This window comes from Myotis lucifugus, unplaced genomic scaffold (genome assembly GCF_000147115.1).
Source record: "Myotis lucifugus unplaced genomic scaffold, Myoluc2.0 scaffold_2, whole genome shotgun sequence".
Classification (NCBI taxonomy): domain Eukaryota; kingdom Metazoa; phylum Chordata; class Mammalia; order Chiroptera; family Vespertilionidae; genus Myotis; species Myotis lucifugus.
The window spans coordinates 13719889-13734052 of record NW_005871050.1 but is presented as its reverse complement, the minus strand read 5'-3'; the positions used below and the strand labels follow the sequence as shown (position 1 = coordinate 13734052).

At 37.2% G+C, this 14164-nt stretch overlaps 1 protein-coding gene across 10 annotated transcripts in view; it reads left to right on the top strand.

Moving 5' to 3' along the window:
• The window catches only part of STAG2 (stromal antigen 2), a 144961-nt gene that overhangs the window by 59756 nt on the left and 71041 nt on the right, over positions 1 to 14164 (top strand). For 5 of the 10 annotated variants that reach the window (XR_002830501.1, XM_023758153.1, XM_023758122.1 and 2 more), the window contains exon 2: positions 9220 to 9381. Coding sequence is in view for 9 of the 10 variants with exons in the window: in XM_023758122.1 (XP_023613890.1) it covers positions 9220 to 9381 (162 nt within the window). In the remaining variant the exon portion in view is untranslated. Of the gene's footprint in view, positions 1 to 1355; positions 1484 to 4070; positions 4150 to 9219; positions 9382 to 14164 lie in introns of those variants that run through there. The other 5 variants (XM_006082137.3, XM_006082134.3, XM_006082135.3 and 2 more) reach the window with 2 other exon arrangements.

Genomic DNA, 14164 nt, shown 5'->3' with positions numbered 1-14164 from the left:
CCCCCCCCCCTGCCCCAGTGCACGAATTCCGTGCCCGGGCCTCTAGTATTTGTTATAAGGGTCTTTATAAGACTTGATTTGAAAAAATCTGGTTGCTAAAAATTTTAAAAACAACAGATAGATATCCTTGTGCATAATGGTAGTCAGTGTTTGCTTTTGATGGTGTATAGATTTTCTTTTTAAAAAAATATTTTTATTGATTTTGGAAAAGGAGAGAGAGAACTAGAGACATCAATGATGAGAGAGAATCATTGACTGGCTGCCTCCTGCAAGCCCCACAGTGGGGATTGAGCCCGCAACCCGAGCATGTGCCTTGACCATGAATCAAACCATGACCTCCTGGTTCATAGGTGAGTGCTCAATCACTGAGCCACACCGGCTGGGCTAATGTGATTTTAATCCCAGTGTATATTGACTCTATATTAAGATTTTTGAGGAAAATTTCTTATTTTTCTTTTTGTTTGTTTATGGGATATCTGAGAAAATAATTTTTGGTTTGACTATCATGAAATTATCTTATGAATTTCTTATATATTAATTAAAGGTTAGAGATGATTTAAAAGGTTTGTATTATAAACCAGACCTCTGACTGTTTGATTATCTTAAGTAGGGCCTGAAATAGGATAATAGATAAGAGGGAATTGATTTGTGGAGGTAGAATAGATAGTATTTGTGAGATAGGGGGCAGGGTAGAGAAGATTCAGTCGTGATAACTGACTCGGGAAATTTCAAGTCACTCAAAGGTTAAGCATATGTTTCTTAAACATATCTATTTTACCTAGGATATGCTGTTGTTGTTGTTTTGATTTTAAAAGCAGAGGAAATTTCGCACTGGAGAAAGACAGATTCAAGAGAAGATTTCTTTGGTTGAGGATTTTTTAGACTCCTATACTGACTACTCAATTCAGCATTCTTTGGAAGTTTTTCCCAGTTAGTAATCAAACTTTAATGGCTCATTCTTTTAGTTGGGATAACCTGGAGATGAGGTTTAAGATATAATTTACCCTTTGATTACTCTGTGGCCATTGGAATATTGTAAAGACTAATGTTTGTTTGTAGACTTACAGTAGTAAATGAGCTAAGAGAACTGGTATCCCACAAATGTCTTGGGAAGAAAGAAGTATTAGTATATACCAAGATATTTAAAAACATTTTCAGTTTTTTGCAAGGCCATATAGGCATGTGAGAAAAAAAAATATTTTTTTAAACCTTGGATCTTTATTTTTTTTAATGTATTTTATTGATTTTTTTACAGAGAGGAAGAGAGAGGGATAGAGAGTTAGAAACATCGATGAGAGAGAAACATCGACCAGCTGCCTCCTGCACACCTCCTACTGGGGATGTGCCCACAACCAAGGTACATGCCCTTGACCGGAACCGAACCTGTGACCCTTTAGTCCGCAGGCCGACGCTCTATCCACTGAGCCAAACCGGTTTGGCTGAGAAAAATATTGATGACAGCAATCTTCTTAAGATGTAACAGGCAAGAGTTTCAGGGTTAATATTATAGTAGTCATTCACCCTTTCCTCACAACATTGTAGGACACAGAATTGCCACTATCTTCAATACATTGTTTAAATTACTTTGTAGATAAGTGCTATAAATAGTAACTCCTGCTCCCCCTCCCCAGTATTTTAACCGTTACTTTAGATTTATAAAGTATTCCTCCTACCTCACAGCCTCTGGACAACTGGTTATTGTAGCAATAAAAATGGAAATAGAAGAAATATAGTTAGAGAAGACTAGCTTTTGAAAGATAGCTTTTCACTTTGATCCATGTATTTTAAGCAAATCTGGTACTAGGTTTACACATTTAGAGTGGTAAAACATTTATCTTTTATGGGTGTGGCTTGATTCTAAAATCCATTGTGACCCAAATAGGAAGTATGCCTTGCCTTAAAGGATTTAAATGAGGGCATGCTACTATGATTTAGGTCCATGTTAACATAAGGAAGCATCACATGTACATTTAAATTACTTTGTTTCCGTATGTGTAAGAATATCCATATTATATAAAATCACCGCTTCTACTCCAAAGTAATGCAGAAGTCTTTGAACCAGTTTTTCTGACAATAGCTTACCACCTCTTCATAAAGGATTTTGGTCAATTAGCATACTTCCCTACTATGTTTCAATTGATTTAGTTTGCCAAAGTGTTTTATACATATTCTAGAGGCCCGGTGCACGAAAATCCGTGCACTTGGGCAGTGGGGTCTCTCAGCCTGGCCTGCGTACTCTCACAGCCTGGGACCTCTTGGGGGATGTCCACCTGCCGGCTTAGGCCTGCTCCCTGGGGAATCGGGCCTAAGCTGGCAGTCAGACATCTCTCTGGCAGCCCGAGGAGGCGGGAGAGGCCACCGCCGCTGCGCTTGCAGCTGTCAGCTGGCTTGTGGCTGAGCAGAGCTCCCCCTGTGGGAGCGCACTGATCACCAGGGGGCAGCTTCTGCGTTGAGTGTCTGCCCCCTGGTGGTCAGTGTGCGTCATAATGACTGTTCTTCCGGTCATTTGGCCTTTAGGGTCAATTTGCATATTATCCTTTTATTATATAGGATTCTTTCAGAAATACATGGTTTGTATAGTTACACCTTGATTTATAAGTATTTCTGAGTGAGGTAGTAGAGGAAAGAGGATCTTTAATATTGCTAAAATTCTCTAATAAAATTCATGCAATACCTAGTGTTAAAATACATTTTTCCTACCCTGACCAGTGTGGTTCAGTAGTTAGAATGTCAGCCTGTGCACCAAAGGATCGTCTGTTTATGGGTCAAGGGCTTATACCTACCTGGGAACAGGTTACATCCTGACCCTGGTCAGCAGGAAGCAACCAATCCATGCTTCTCTCACATCTATGTTTCCCTCTCTCTTTCCCCCCCTTTCTCCCCCCTTCCACTCTTTCTGAAAAGCAATGGAAAAAATATCCTCGGATGACCATGAACAAAAAAATATAAATAAAAAAAGTTTTCCCTGAGTACCATATTCTTTGAATCAGAGAATGGAACCAGCTATCATAACAGCACCTTAGTTCCTAGGGTTAAAGTTTTGAGAGCCACTGGTTTCGTCTTTATGTTTTGGTTAAAAATTAACAAAATAAATGTTTAGACATTTGTGTTTCAGATTATTGTTTTTGTAGTTAGTTATGTAATTTTTTAGAAATATTTTTTTATTGATTTCAGAGAGGAAAGGAGAGGGAGAGAAAGATAGAAACATCAATGATGAGAGAGAATCATTGATTGGCTGCGTCCTGCACGCCCCCCCACTGGGGATCGAGCTCGCAGCCCAGGCATGTGCCCTTAACCGGGATCGAACCTGGGACCCCTCAGTCCGCAGGCCAACGCTCTATCCACTGAGTCAAACCGCTCTATCCACTGAGCCAAACCGCCTAGGGCTAGTTATGTAATTTTTTTGTTGTTAACCCTCACCCGAGGATATTTTTCTTTTTTTTTCTTTTTTTTTAATATATTTTTATTGCTTTCAGAGAGGAAGGGAGAGGGAAAGATAAAAACATCAATGATGAAAGAGAATCATTGATTGGCTGCCTCCTGCTCACCCCCTACTAGGGATCGAGCCACAACCTGGGCATGTGCCCTTGACTGGAATCGAACCGGGGACCTTTCAGTCCACAGGCCGACGCTCTGTCCACTGAGCTAAAGCAACTAGGGCACCGAAGATAATCTTTCATTGATTTTTAGAGAAAGTGGAAGGGAGGGGGAGAGACAGAAAAACATCCATATGAGAAAGATACATTGATTGGTGCCTTTCTCATGTACCCTACCGGGGATCAAGCCTGCAAACGAGGTACTTGCCCTTGACCGGAATCAACCCAGGACTTTTCTGCAGGCCAACGCTCTATCCACTGAGCCAAACTGGCTAGGGCAAGTTACGTAATTTTATATGTTTGGTAATGTGCTAAGGTATGATTTGGAAAATCATCTTATTTACATTTAATGCTAATAATGGAGTTTTGTAATAAGTTAACCAAATCTTTCCTTTAGAAAATATGGCCATAGTTAGAAACTCCATCTATATTTCTAAGGAAGGTTTTAAATAATTGCTTATCTTTCTGTCACAGGGAGTCAGAAACACATTTTTCTTCTGACACAGATTTTGAAGACATTGAAGGAAAAAACCAAAAGCAAGGCAAAGGAAAAGTATGTACAGAATATGTGACTTTGTTTTGATTTTCAAGGTCTTTATATATGTATTAGTTATATCTCAGATGTTTTGTCTCTTAAAAATGCCTTTTTTTCTGATTGGTATGGTAAGCCTTCTGAACACATGCGGTTTCTGGGCTTCTGTCTAGATCAAGTATCTTTTGATTATCTGTTTTCACTACTGTAAAGTAGAAATTAGTACGTTGTTGTTTCTAGTAGTTCATTTTGTGAAGCATAGTGTGCTAAGCTAAATGTGATATCCTGTTGGCTTTATTTTTATTTACCCACGAGTAGTCAAATATAAAGCAAAGCAGTAAATTTCTTATTCTAAAGCACGCTAAAAATGTAACCTACAATCAGTTTATATCTAATGGGTTAGAGTGGACAGTAGTTATAATGAGTAAAACTAATGTCAAGTGACATTCTGAGTCAATAGGATACAAGTTTAGAATATGCGTGGGTACCCTGAGGGTTCTGGATAACTTTGCTAATGGTCAAATCATTTTGCTATTTTAGAAAGTACATTTGACTCTGTGCGTGTCTGTAAATACATTGTGCCAAATATGACTTATTTATATGTTTATTGATTTCAGTGAGGAAGGGAGTGGGAGAGAGAGATAGAAACATCAATGATGAGAGAGAATAATTGACTGGCTGCCTCCTGCACACCCCCCAATGGGGGTGGAGCCCACAACCTGGGCATGTGCCCTTGACCGGAATCAAACCCGGGACTCTTCAGTCCTGGGGCCAATCCACTGAGCCAAGCTGGATATGATGGTGATTTATTCTTTAAAATTTTTGGTGAACATACTTTTGTACATAATACCTATGTATAAACATGAACATAGAATTTTACTTAAGTTAATTCATAGTGTGCAAACTGTTTAATTTGCTTTTAAAACCTAATGGTATGTTGTCAGCAGCTTTCCTATGGTTAATTTTTTTCTGTCTGTAATTTTTAATGATGTCCTAGCATCCCATTGGGGAAAATATTTTTATTGATTTCAGAGAGGAAGAGAGAGGGAGAGAGAGAGAGAAACATCAATGATGAGAGAATTATTGATCAGCAGCCTCCTACACACCTGCTACTGGGGATTGAGCTGTGACCTCCTGGTTCATAGGTCGATGCTCAAACACTGAGCCACTCGGACGGGGCCATAGCATTCCATTTTATGTATGGACATCATTTTTAACTAGTTCATGGAATACTGTTTTATGTTTTTGTTTGTTTGTTTTGTTAATCCTCACCTGAGGATATTTTTTTCTCATTGATCTTCAGAGAGAGTGGAAAGGTAGGGGGAGAGACACAGAGAAATATTGATGTGAGAAAGACTCATGGGTTGGTTGCCTTCCGCATGCTCCCTGACCACAGCTGGGGATCGAACCTGCAACCAAGGTATGTGCCCATGATTAGAATCGAACTGGTAACCCTTCAGTCCATGGCCGATGCTCTAACAACTGAGCCAAATTGATTAGGTCAGAATACTATTTTAGAGTGCACATAATATATTTGTTTCATAATTTCATATGCTCTTTTAGTCCCTTAAAAGTAGAAGTTTTGAGAGAGAGTGAAAGTGTGAATGAATAAAAATATTAACTCATGACTATCCAAAGACAGCCATAATTCTAGTGGGAGTATGGTTATTCATTAGAAAACCACTTTGGGCCCAGGCAGCGTGGCTCAGTGGTTGAGTGTCGACCTATGAACCAGGAGGTCACGGTTCAATTCCTAGTCAGCACACATGCCTGGGTTGAGGTCTTGATCCCCAGTGTGGGACATGCAGGAGGCAGCCAATCAATGATTATCTCTCATTACTAATGTTCTATCTCTCTTTCCCTCTCCCCTTTTCTTTGATATCAATAAAAATGTATTTTTAAAAAACACCACATTTTTGTTTGGAACCATCTTGCAAAATCGAAACTTTACTTTTGACTTTGATTTAATTTGCACATTGGGACAAGACTCAGAATGGCAACTGCATAGAGGACTCCCCAAAGTTTTTGTGATATAGTTTGATTAACTTTGTATACCCACTGCTATGAGTGAGGTGCAAGGGGTCAGATCAGGATTATAATAATAACTATTTTGATGTTTGGCACTATATTATGTATGTTCCATGCACTCTGGTAATATATGTTATCTCATTTAATATTTGAACAACTTTGTGGATTAGAAAACTTCCTTATTTTATAGATAGGAAACTAAGGTCCAGAGAACTCAGTGGTTAAAGAATTTGAGCCTATATTTGTTGAAAGATGGTGTTTTAAGTCCACCATAACAGTGATTTTCAACTGGTATGCTATAGAATGTTTAGAACATGTAATACCTGACTATTTTAGTCAGGGACATTGACCCCTTTTCCCTTAGATTGTCAAATAAAAAACAACAACAACAGCAAACACAACAATACCAGTCTGGTGTGAATGCCATGTCTTGAACCATAAATATCCTATATAATAAAAGGCTGATATGCAAATCAACCAAATGGCAGAATGACTGGTCGCTATGACTCGCACTGACCACCAGGGGGCAGACGCTCAACTCAGGAGCTGCCCCCTGGTGGTCAGTGTGCTCCGACAGGGGGAGCGCCACTCAGACAGAAGGCCTGAGCCAGGCTCATGGCTCACAGCTGGTGAGCACAGCAGTGGTAGTGGGGAAGAGCCTCTCCGACCTCCACAGCAGCACTAAGGTTGTCTGATTGCCAGCTTAGGCCCGCTCCCTGTTGGACATCCCCTTAGGGCTCCCGGACTGCGAGAGGGTGCAGGCCGGGCTGAAGGACCCTCCCCCCGCCTCTCTGAGTGCATGAATTTTCGTGCACTTGGCCTCATCTTACTGGTCATGTTGCCTAATAACGTTATTTCTGATTGGTTAATTCTTCGTACCAGAAATCCTTGTATACAAGTATAGGCACCTGATTTTTTAAAAAGGCACTTTGGAATAAAAGGGCAGGTAATTATTATTTTTGTCATATCAGAAAGATATATAATACATCTTTTAGTGTGCCACATAGTTTTAATAATTAGTTTATGTGTGCCATGAGATGAAAAAGGTTGCAAATTGCTGCACTATAGTATACTACCTCATAGTCTTTTTTTAGAGCTTTTTCCCCTCTAAATGATTGAAACTGGGTTAGCATGTTTACTTCTTGTACTTTCCTGTATTATCACTCTGTGTACATTATTTTTCCTAGCACAGCATATTCACTGAGCCATTTCAATTGTACTAATTAGTTTTTCATAGCAACAGGGAATATTGAGGCATATGATAGATAAATTGCAAATATATAGCTCCATGTTAATTAACTTTAACATTTTATACTTTTCTAGTGTATTCTTTGTAGTTGATCTTTTCTTTCACCCTTATCTTTGAAATTCCTTTTACTGGGGACAAAAGCCTTTCATTCTACAATTAAGAATTAATTACTTGGGTTCACAAAGACTGCATATCATTAACGAAATAATGTAAATTAACCAGTAATTTCTTTCAGATGTTAGTAAGGTTTGTGAAGTAGTTAAGAGTAGAGTGGTTTTGGACTCTTAAAGGAGGAGAAAGGACCCTTTATTAAGCAAAGTATATAAGCATACAGGTCGTCAGTGGAAATAAATTTGTAGACCTGGCTGTAGATAAGGGGTCAGCGAACTGTGGCCTGTTTTTGTACTGCCTATGAGCTAAGACTTATTTTTACATTTTTAAAGGTTTGTAAAAATAAACAAAGAATATATTTCCTGTCTGGCACTTTACAGAAAGTTTGCCAACCCTTGCTCTATGTCATAGAAATGTGTTGGTCTAAAAGAGACCTTGGAAATTCTCTATTCTAATCTGTAAAGATTTTAGTACAATTCTGGCATTTTAGAATGAGAACTCTGATTTTGGGAATGACTTGTTTTTCTATAACAAGATATAGAAAGCTGTGGGAGGTATTTTTTACTTAGGCATATAGGCAACCTTTTCACTGATTTATGGAGCCCCCACCCCCAATATTGACAATTTTCTTATAAAGGGGCTTCATTTCCATAGTGTTCATAAATTGAATTTTCATGATAAATAAGTGTCAGAGGGAGGGCCCAGACAATGAGGTTAATACACCTATTTTTGTGCTGTTTGGAATTCCTTTTGTCAGTGCACTCTAATGATTTATAAGGACTAAAAATAGGTATTAAGCTAAAATGTTAAACTAAGTATGAGTTACTTATTTGATCAAGCAGCAACCCCATGAAGTAGGCACACTTTTATTATTCTCACTTTACATTTTAGAAATCTCTCTGAAGCACAGCATGGTTAAGTAACTTGCCTAAGATCACTCAGCTAATAGGAGTAGAAGTTTGGCCTTAATGAACTTTGTCAGTGTGTCAGTGTTCAAAGGCTAACTACAATGTCATGTGAGGTTCATGGTAGTATAAATGAAAAAATTGATACCACAAAGAGGCTATCACACCATATAATTTTAAATAATTTTTAATATATTGATATTAGAGAGGAAGGGAGAGGGAGAGAGAGAGAGAGAGAGAAACATAAGTGATAAGAGAGAATCATCGATCCACTGCCTCCTGCACACCCCCACACTATGGATTGAGCCCGCAACTTGGGCATGTGCCCTTGAGTGGAATCGACCCTGGGACCCGTCTGTCCTCAGGCTGACTTTCTATCCACTGAGCCAAACCAGCTACGGCACGACCATATCATTTTATATGACATGTATGCCACTTCCCTTTAGGTTTAAGCATGATTATGTATCCCATCAGCTGCTTCTTTAGTTTTCAAAATATATATACTTTTATTGATTTTAGAGAGGAAGGGAGAAAGGGGGAGGGGGAGAGAGAGAGAGAGAGAGAGAGAGAGAGAGAGAGAGAGAGAGAGAAACATCAATGGCTGCCTCCTGCATGCCCCACACTGGGGATTGAGCCCAAAACCTGGGTATGTGCACTGACCGGGAATTGAACTGTGACCTCCTGGTTCATGGGTTGATGCTCAACCACTGAGCTGTGCTGGCCAGGTCTGCTTCTTTAGTTTTAATTTGAACTCTCAAACATAGTGATATAACTTAACCAACTTGTGTTTTTGTGCAGACTTGTAAAAAAGGCAAAAAGGGCCCAGCAGAAAAGGGCAAAAGTGGAAATGGAGGAAAACCTCCTTCTGGTCCAAACCGAATGAATGGTCATCACCAACAGAATGGAGTGGAAAACATGATGTTGTTTGAAGTTGTTAAAATGGGCAAGAGTGCTATGCAGGTAATGTTTATCATGTTCTTCTCAATTTATTTTGAACTTTAGTGAATTATATAACATATATCCCTGGTTTTTCAAATTGTGTTTAAAAAATTCTAACACTGATCATTTGAAAAAAGCAACAAATTAGTTAGAGAACTAGGGATATATATTCATACATAAGACTGTTAAGCTGTGCTTTACATCATTTTCTACTGCATTATTTTCTTTTATCGGCATATAATAATTATTTGGTCAAAAATATGCTGATATAAACCCTGATTATGAAGTTTCAGTTTTCCATGAATTTATATAGCTGCCATCAAAATATGAAGTCCTTTGCCAATATAGAATTCTTGGTTGAGTGACATAGTATAACCACTATCCTCTTTAGTGAACTGAATTATTTTGATCACTTGTCTATTGCAAATTTGATTACTTGTGTTGTTTCTTAACAGAAGAGTAAAAAGTTATAACCATGTCAAATCATCCTAATTTTGTTTCTTCATAATCTTAAGACAATAGCATTTAGGTTTTATAATGAATGCATGCTAAACCCATATGGTTTTTAAATATTGAAAAAACACTGTACTCAAAGAATATACATGCTTAATAAAGTTATTTAATTTATGAAAGCTATAGGGAAATTTTTTTTTTCCTTCATAGAATTAACAAATCAATAAAAGGCACACCTGGATGGGTTAGGGAGAACTAGCCATTTAAGTTTTTTGCTAATTAAATAACTGAAATATAAATCTTATTTATTGATAAGGACTCATCTAAATATGTGCAGTTTTGTAAATGAATTTTTAAATTATTAATTGGGACTAATAAAGATCATTTTTCCATGTAAAATGATAAAAAATTGTTAGTTTTTAAGCTATCACCAGTTGTGCAGAACATTGTATTTTCTTACATTTGAATTGACCTTCATTTATTTACATATGGCTTGCTTTCATATGTTTGTGATTAGGGTATGGATTTAATTTCTTGTTTAATATTTTGAAAGATTTTGTGTGTACATTCGATATTTTTAAAGAAGAATATCTATGTTACTATACTATATTTAGTCATTCCCTAATTTAAAAAATTATCTCCTTTAGTTCCCATTTTGGGCTAATTTTATTGAAGGGATAAATTATCTTATTTATATTATATCATTTACTTACTTTTCTTTTTATTATACTTTTTCTCCATAATATTTGTTCATTTTTGTTAATATAAGATCTCAACTTTATTCTAATTAGGCTATTCTATTTTTGTCTAGTCTGTAGGGTTTTTGTTTAACTTTTTGTCTTATCAAAAAGTTTTAGTATGAAATATGAGGGTTTAGCCTTATATTTAATTCTTTTTGTTAATGGTATCTCAACATTTAAAGAATTAACATTTTTCTTATTTTAGTGTTGTTGCTTATGGATTGTCATATATTAAGATTGTACCTCTAAGCCATTTGTTTTTCTGTTTCTAAATGTGCTTTCCCTCTTAAAAGCAGAATGTCCATAGTATATCTGCATTGATTCCCCTGAATCCTCTGTCCACCTTCAGTTTACTTTATGTACTTATTTTTTGTATACTTCTACTTGCATTATTGAACACCAAATTTGATTAAGGAAGTCTCCTGCTTACAAACTTTTAAGAGTTCTTCCTTATCTAACAGTTCCAGCTCAGATTTCCTTTTGTGATACTCACTATTCTCCAGCCACAGTATGTATTCTGCCCCAAGACCCTTCTTCTTCTTTTTCTCTGTGCCTGGAATAGCCCTTTTTCCTCCTTTTTATATCACATAGGATTGACTAAACCAAATGTCACTCTTGAGAAGCATTCTTGGGCTCTGTTTCCTTCTCCCATTCTCATTGAATGTATTTCTTACTTTTCCCTTTTCATTATAGCACTTGGTATATTGTGTTACAGTTATGCATATGTCTGAATTTGCTTCTATATTGTTAATTCCTTGATCAGGTAATGTGTATTATTCGTTTTTTGTATCTCCAAGATATATCTGTTTTAGTAATTGTAAGTGAGATTGAGTAAGTACAAGATTGGCTGTTGGTTTTAAGCTAGTTCTTGCATTTTAAGAAAGAAGAAACCATGAATATGCCCCTAGTTCTGTTGAATTTTATTTATAGATATTGAATTTTATTGAATAAGATTTTTAAAAAATATGTTCTTAACATACTATTTGATGATTAAAATCTTAAAATGTATTTCAATGTGATAAGCTTGTATTTTGATTACAGCAGCCTTATATTTCTAGTATAAATTCTATTTGATCTTCATGAATACTCTTTTAATGTGATGTGGTGATCTTTTTGTAAGATTTCATTAAATATTTTTGTATCTTTATTAATGAAAATAACCCCTGTCCAATTTATTTATTGCTGCATAACAAGCTACCCCAAACTTAGTTATAATAAAGAACAACCATTTTATTATGCTTAATGATTCTGTGGGCCTAGCATATAGACAGAACTAAATAGGGATGGCTCATCTGCGTTCCTATGCATGATGGCTGGGGCCTTAGCTGAGACAGCTTGATTGTCTGGAGGTGACATAAACAGTTAAGGACTATAATAATCTGGAGGCTTTTTTATCTATGTTTGGTGCTTAGTCTGCAATGACTTGAAGACTGGCTCAGCTGGAACTGTACCTGGAAGACCTACAACTGGTCCTTCCATTGGCTTCTGGGTTTGGAGAGAGTATCCTGTGCAGGAAGAAGTATCTAGTTCTCTAGTGCTTCAAGAACCCAATGCAGAAGTTGAATGGCCTGTCACCGAATCTTGGAAGCACCATTACTTCTCCTGCACTATTTTAGAGAAGGGACATGACTTCTTGGGGAAGAATGTCAAACTATTTAGAGCCATGCTTTAAAACTCTCATAGTCGCATAATATATTCTGTTTATTTATATCCCATATTATATTTGGAATAATCTTAAATACGTTTCTTTTATAAATTTAGTTGGTTAACATAAACAGACAGTTGTAAAACATAGAAAAGGACTGAAATCTAGAAAGTAAGTCTAGTTTTAGAATATCTCCAGTCAATTTATCTGAGTCAGGGAGATGATATTCTCTTTTTCTTTTTTATATTGTGTAATCATATTTGTTTTTATACATCAAATAGTACATATTTTATTTATTTTGTACCCAATTTTTATATTTACAGTTTTATATATAGCTTTAAACATTTTCCCCTCCTGACTTTTAATTCTTTTCATTAGCTCTTATTTATCATCCTAATTTTTAAAATTTGATTTATTTAAAAATTGTTTTTAGCCCCAGCCGGTTTGGCTCAGTAGATAGAACATTGGCCTGCAGACTGAAAGGTCCCAGGTTTGATTCCTGTCAAGGGCACAAGCCTCGGTTGTGGGCTCGATCCGTAGTAGGGAGCGTGCAGGAGGCAGTCCATCAATGATTCTCTCATCATTGTTTTTCTCTCTCTCTCCTTCTCCCTTCTTCTCTGAAATCAATAAAAATATATTTTAAAAAATTGTTTTTAACTGTTTTGTAGTTTCCTTTTCTGTCCCCAAGGGAATCAAATACTGATTTTATTTTTTAGTTTTGGCCTAATTTTAAAAAAATTACTAATTTGAGATATACTTCATATACCATAAATTCACCCTTTTAAAAAGTGTACTAGTAAATTCAGTGGTTTTTAGTATATTCAGAGTTGTTCTGCTATCACCACAATCTAATTTTAGAATATTTTTCAATACCCCAGAAAGAAACCTCTTGCCCATTAGCATTCACTTTCTCCTTACCTGCCACAGGTCTAAACAACCACTAATCTACTTCCTATAAATTTGCCTATTTTGGACTGTTCATATAAATAGGATCATGTAATAAATGATCCTTTTACAGTGGTTTCTTTGACTTAGGATAATGTTTTCAAGGTTCATCCATGTTGTATATGTTATAAATTCTTTTTTTATTGCCAAATATTCCATTGTATGAATATGTCATATGTTTATTAATTTATTCCTTAAATTTGGTTTGTTTCCACTTTTTGGCTAGTAAAATTGAATACTGCTGTTAAGAGTATTCTTGTAAAAGATTTTATTTGGACATGTTTTCATTTATCTTGGGTAATATATACCTTAGGATTTGAGTTGCAGGGTCAATATGGTAACTTTTTGAGGAGCTGCCAAACTGTTTTTCCAAAATGGCAGCAGCATTTTATGTTCTTACTAGCCATGTTTTAGCATTCTGCTTTTTCCTTGCTAACATTTGTTATTGTCTTTATTTTTTATTAGTGGCTCGGTGCACGAAATTCGTGTACAATAAAAGGGAATTAATTAGAGGAAATATTTTAATATTGCTATTTGCCCTTTCTCTATAATAGAAGTGTCAGAGATGAAAGAAAATTAGTAAAATGTATATTAAAATCTCCCTCCTGTTGGAGTCTGGGGTGCGGGACCTAGAGTCAAGTCCCTGCCCACCCGCATGCACCTTGAAATTGCACAAGACCCAGACCCGGCCAGCCCCACACCCGTCAAGCCCCGCCAGGCGGGGGGGGGGGGGGTGCGGCGCAGCTTTAGGTACCCTGTCAAGCCCTGCTGGGTGGGGGGTGCAGCTTCAGGTCCCCTGTCAAGCCCCGCCAGGTGGGGGGGTGCAGCCTCAGGTCCCCCAGCCCGGGGCCGGGGGCACGGGCTGGAGGTCCCCCGCCCCGGCCAGGCGCTATGCAAACTCCAGGTCCCTGCTGATTGGTCGTTACGGCGTCACCGGAGTGACGAGCAATTTGCATATTAAGCCTTTTATTATGAAAACTAGGAGGCCGGGGGACAAAATTCGGCCATGGGGGGGGGGGGG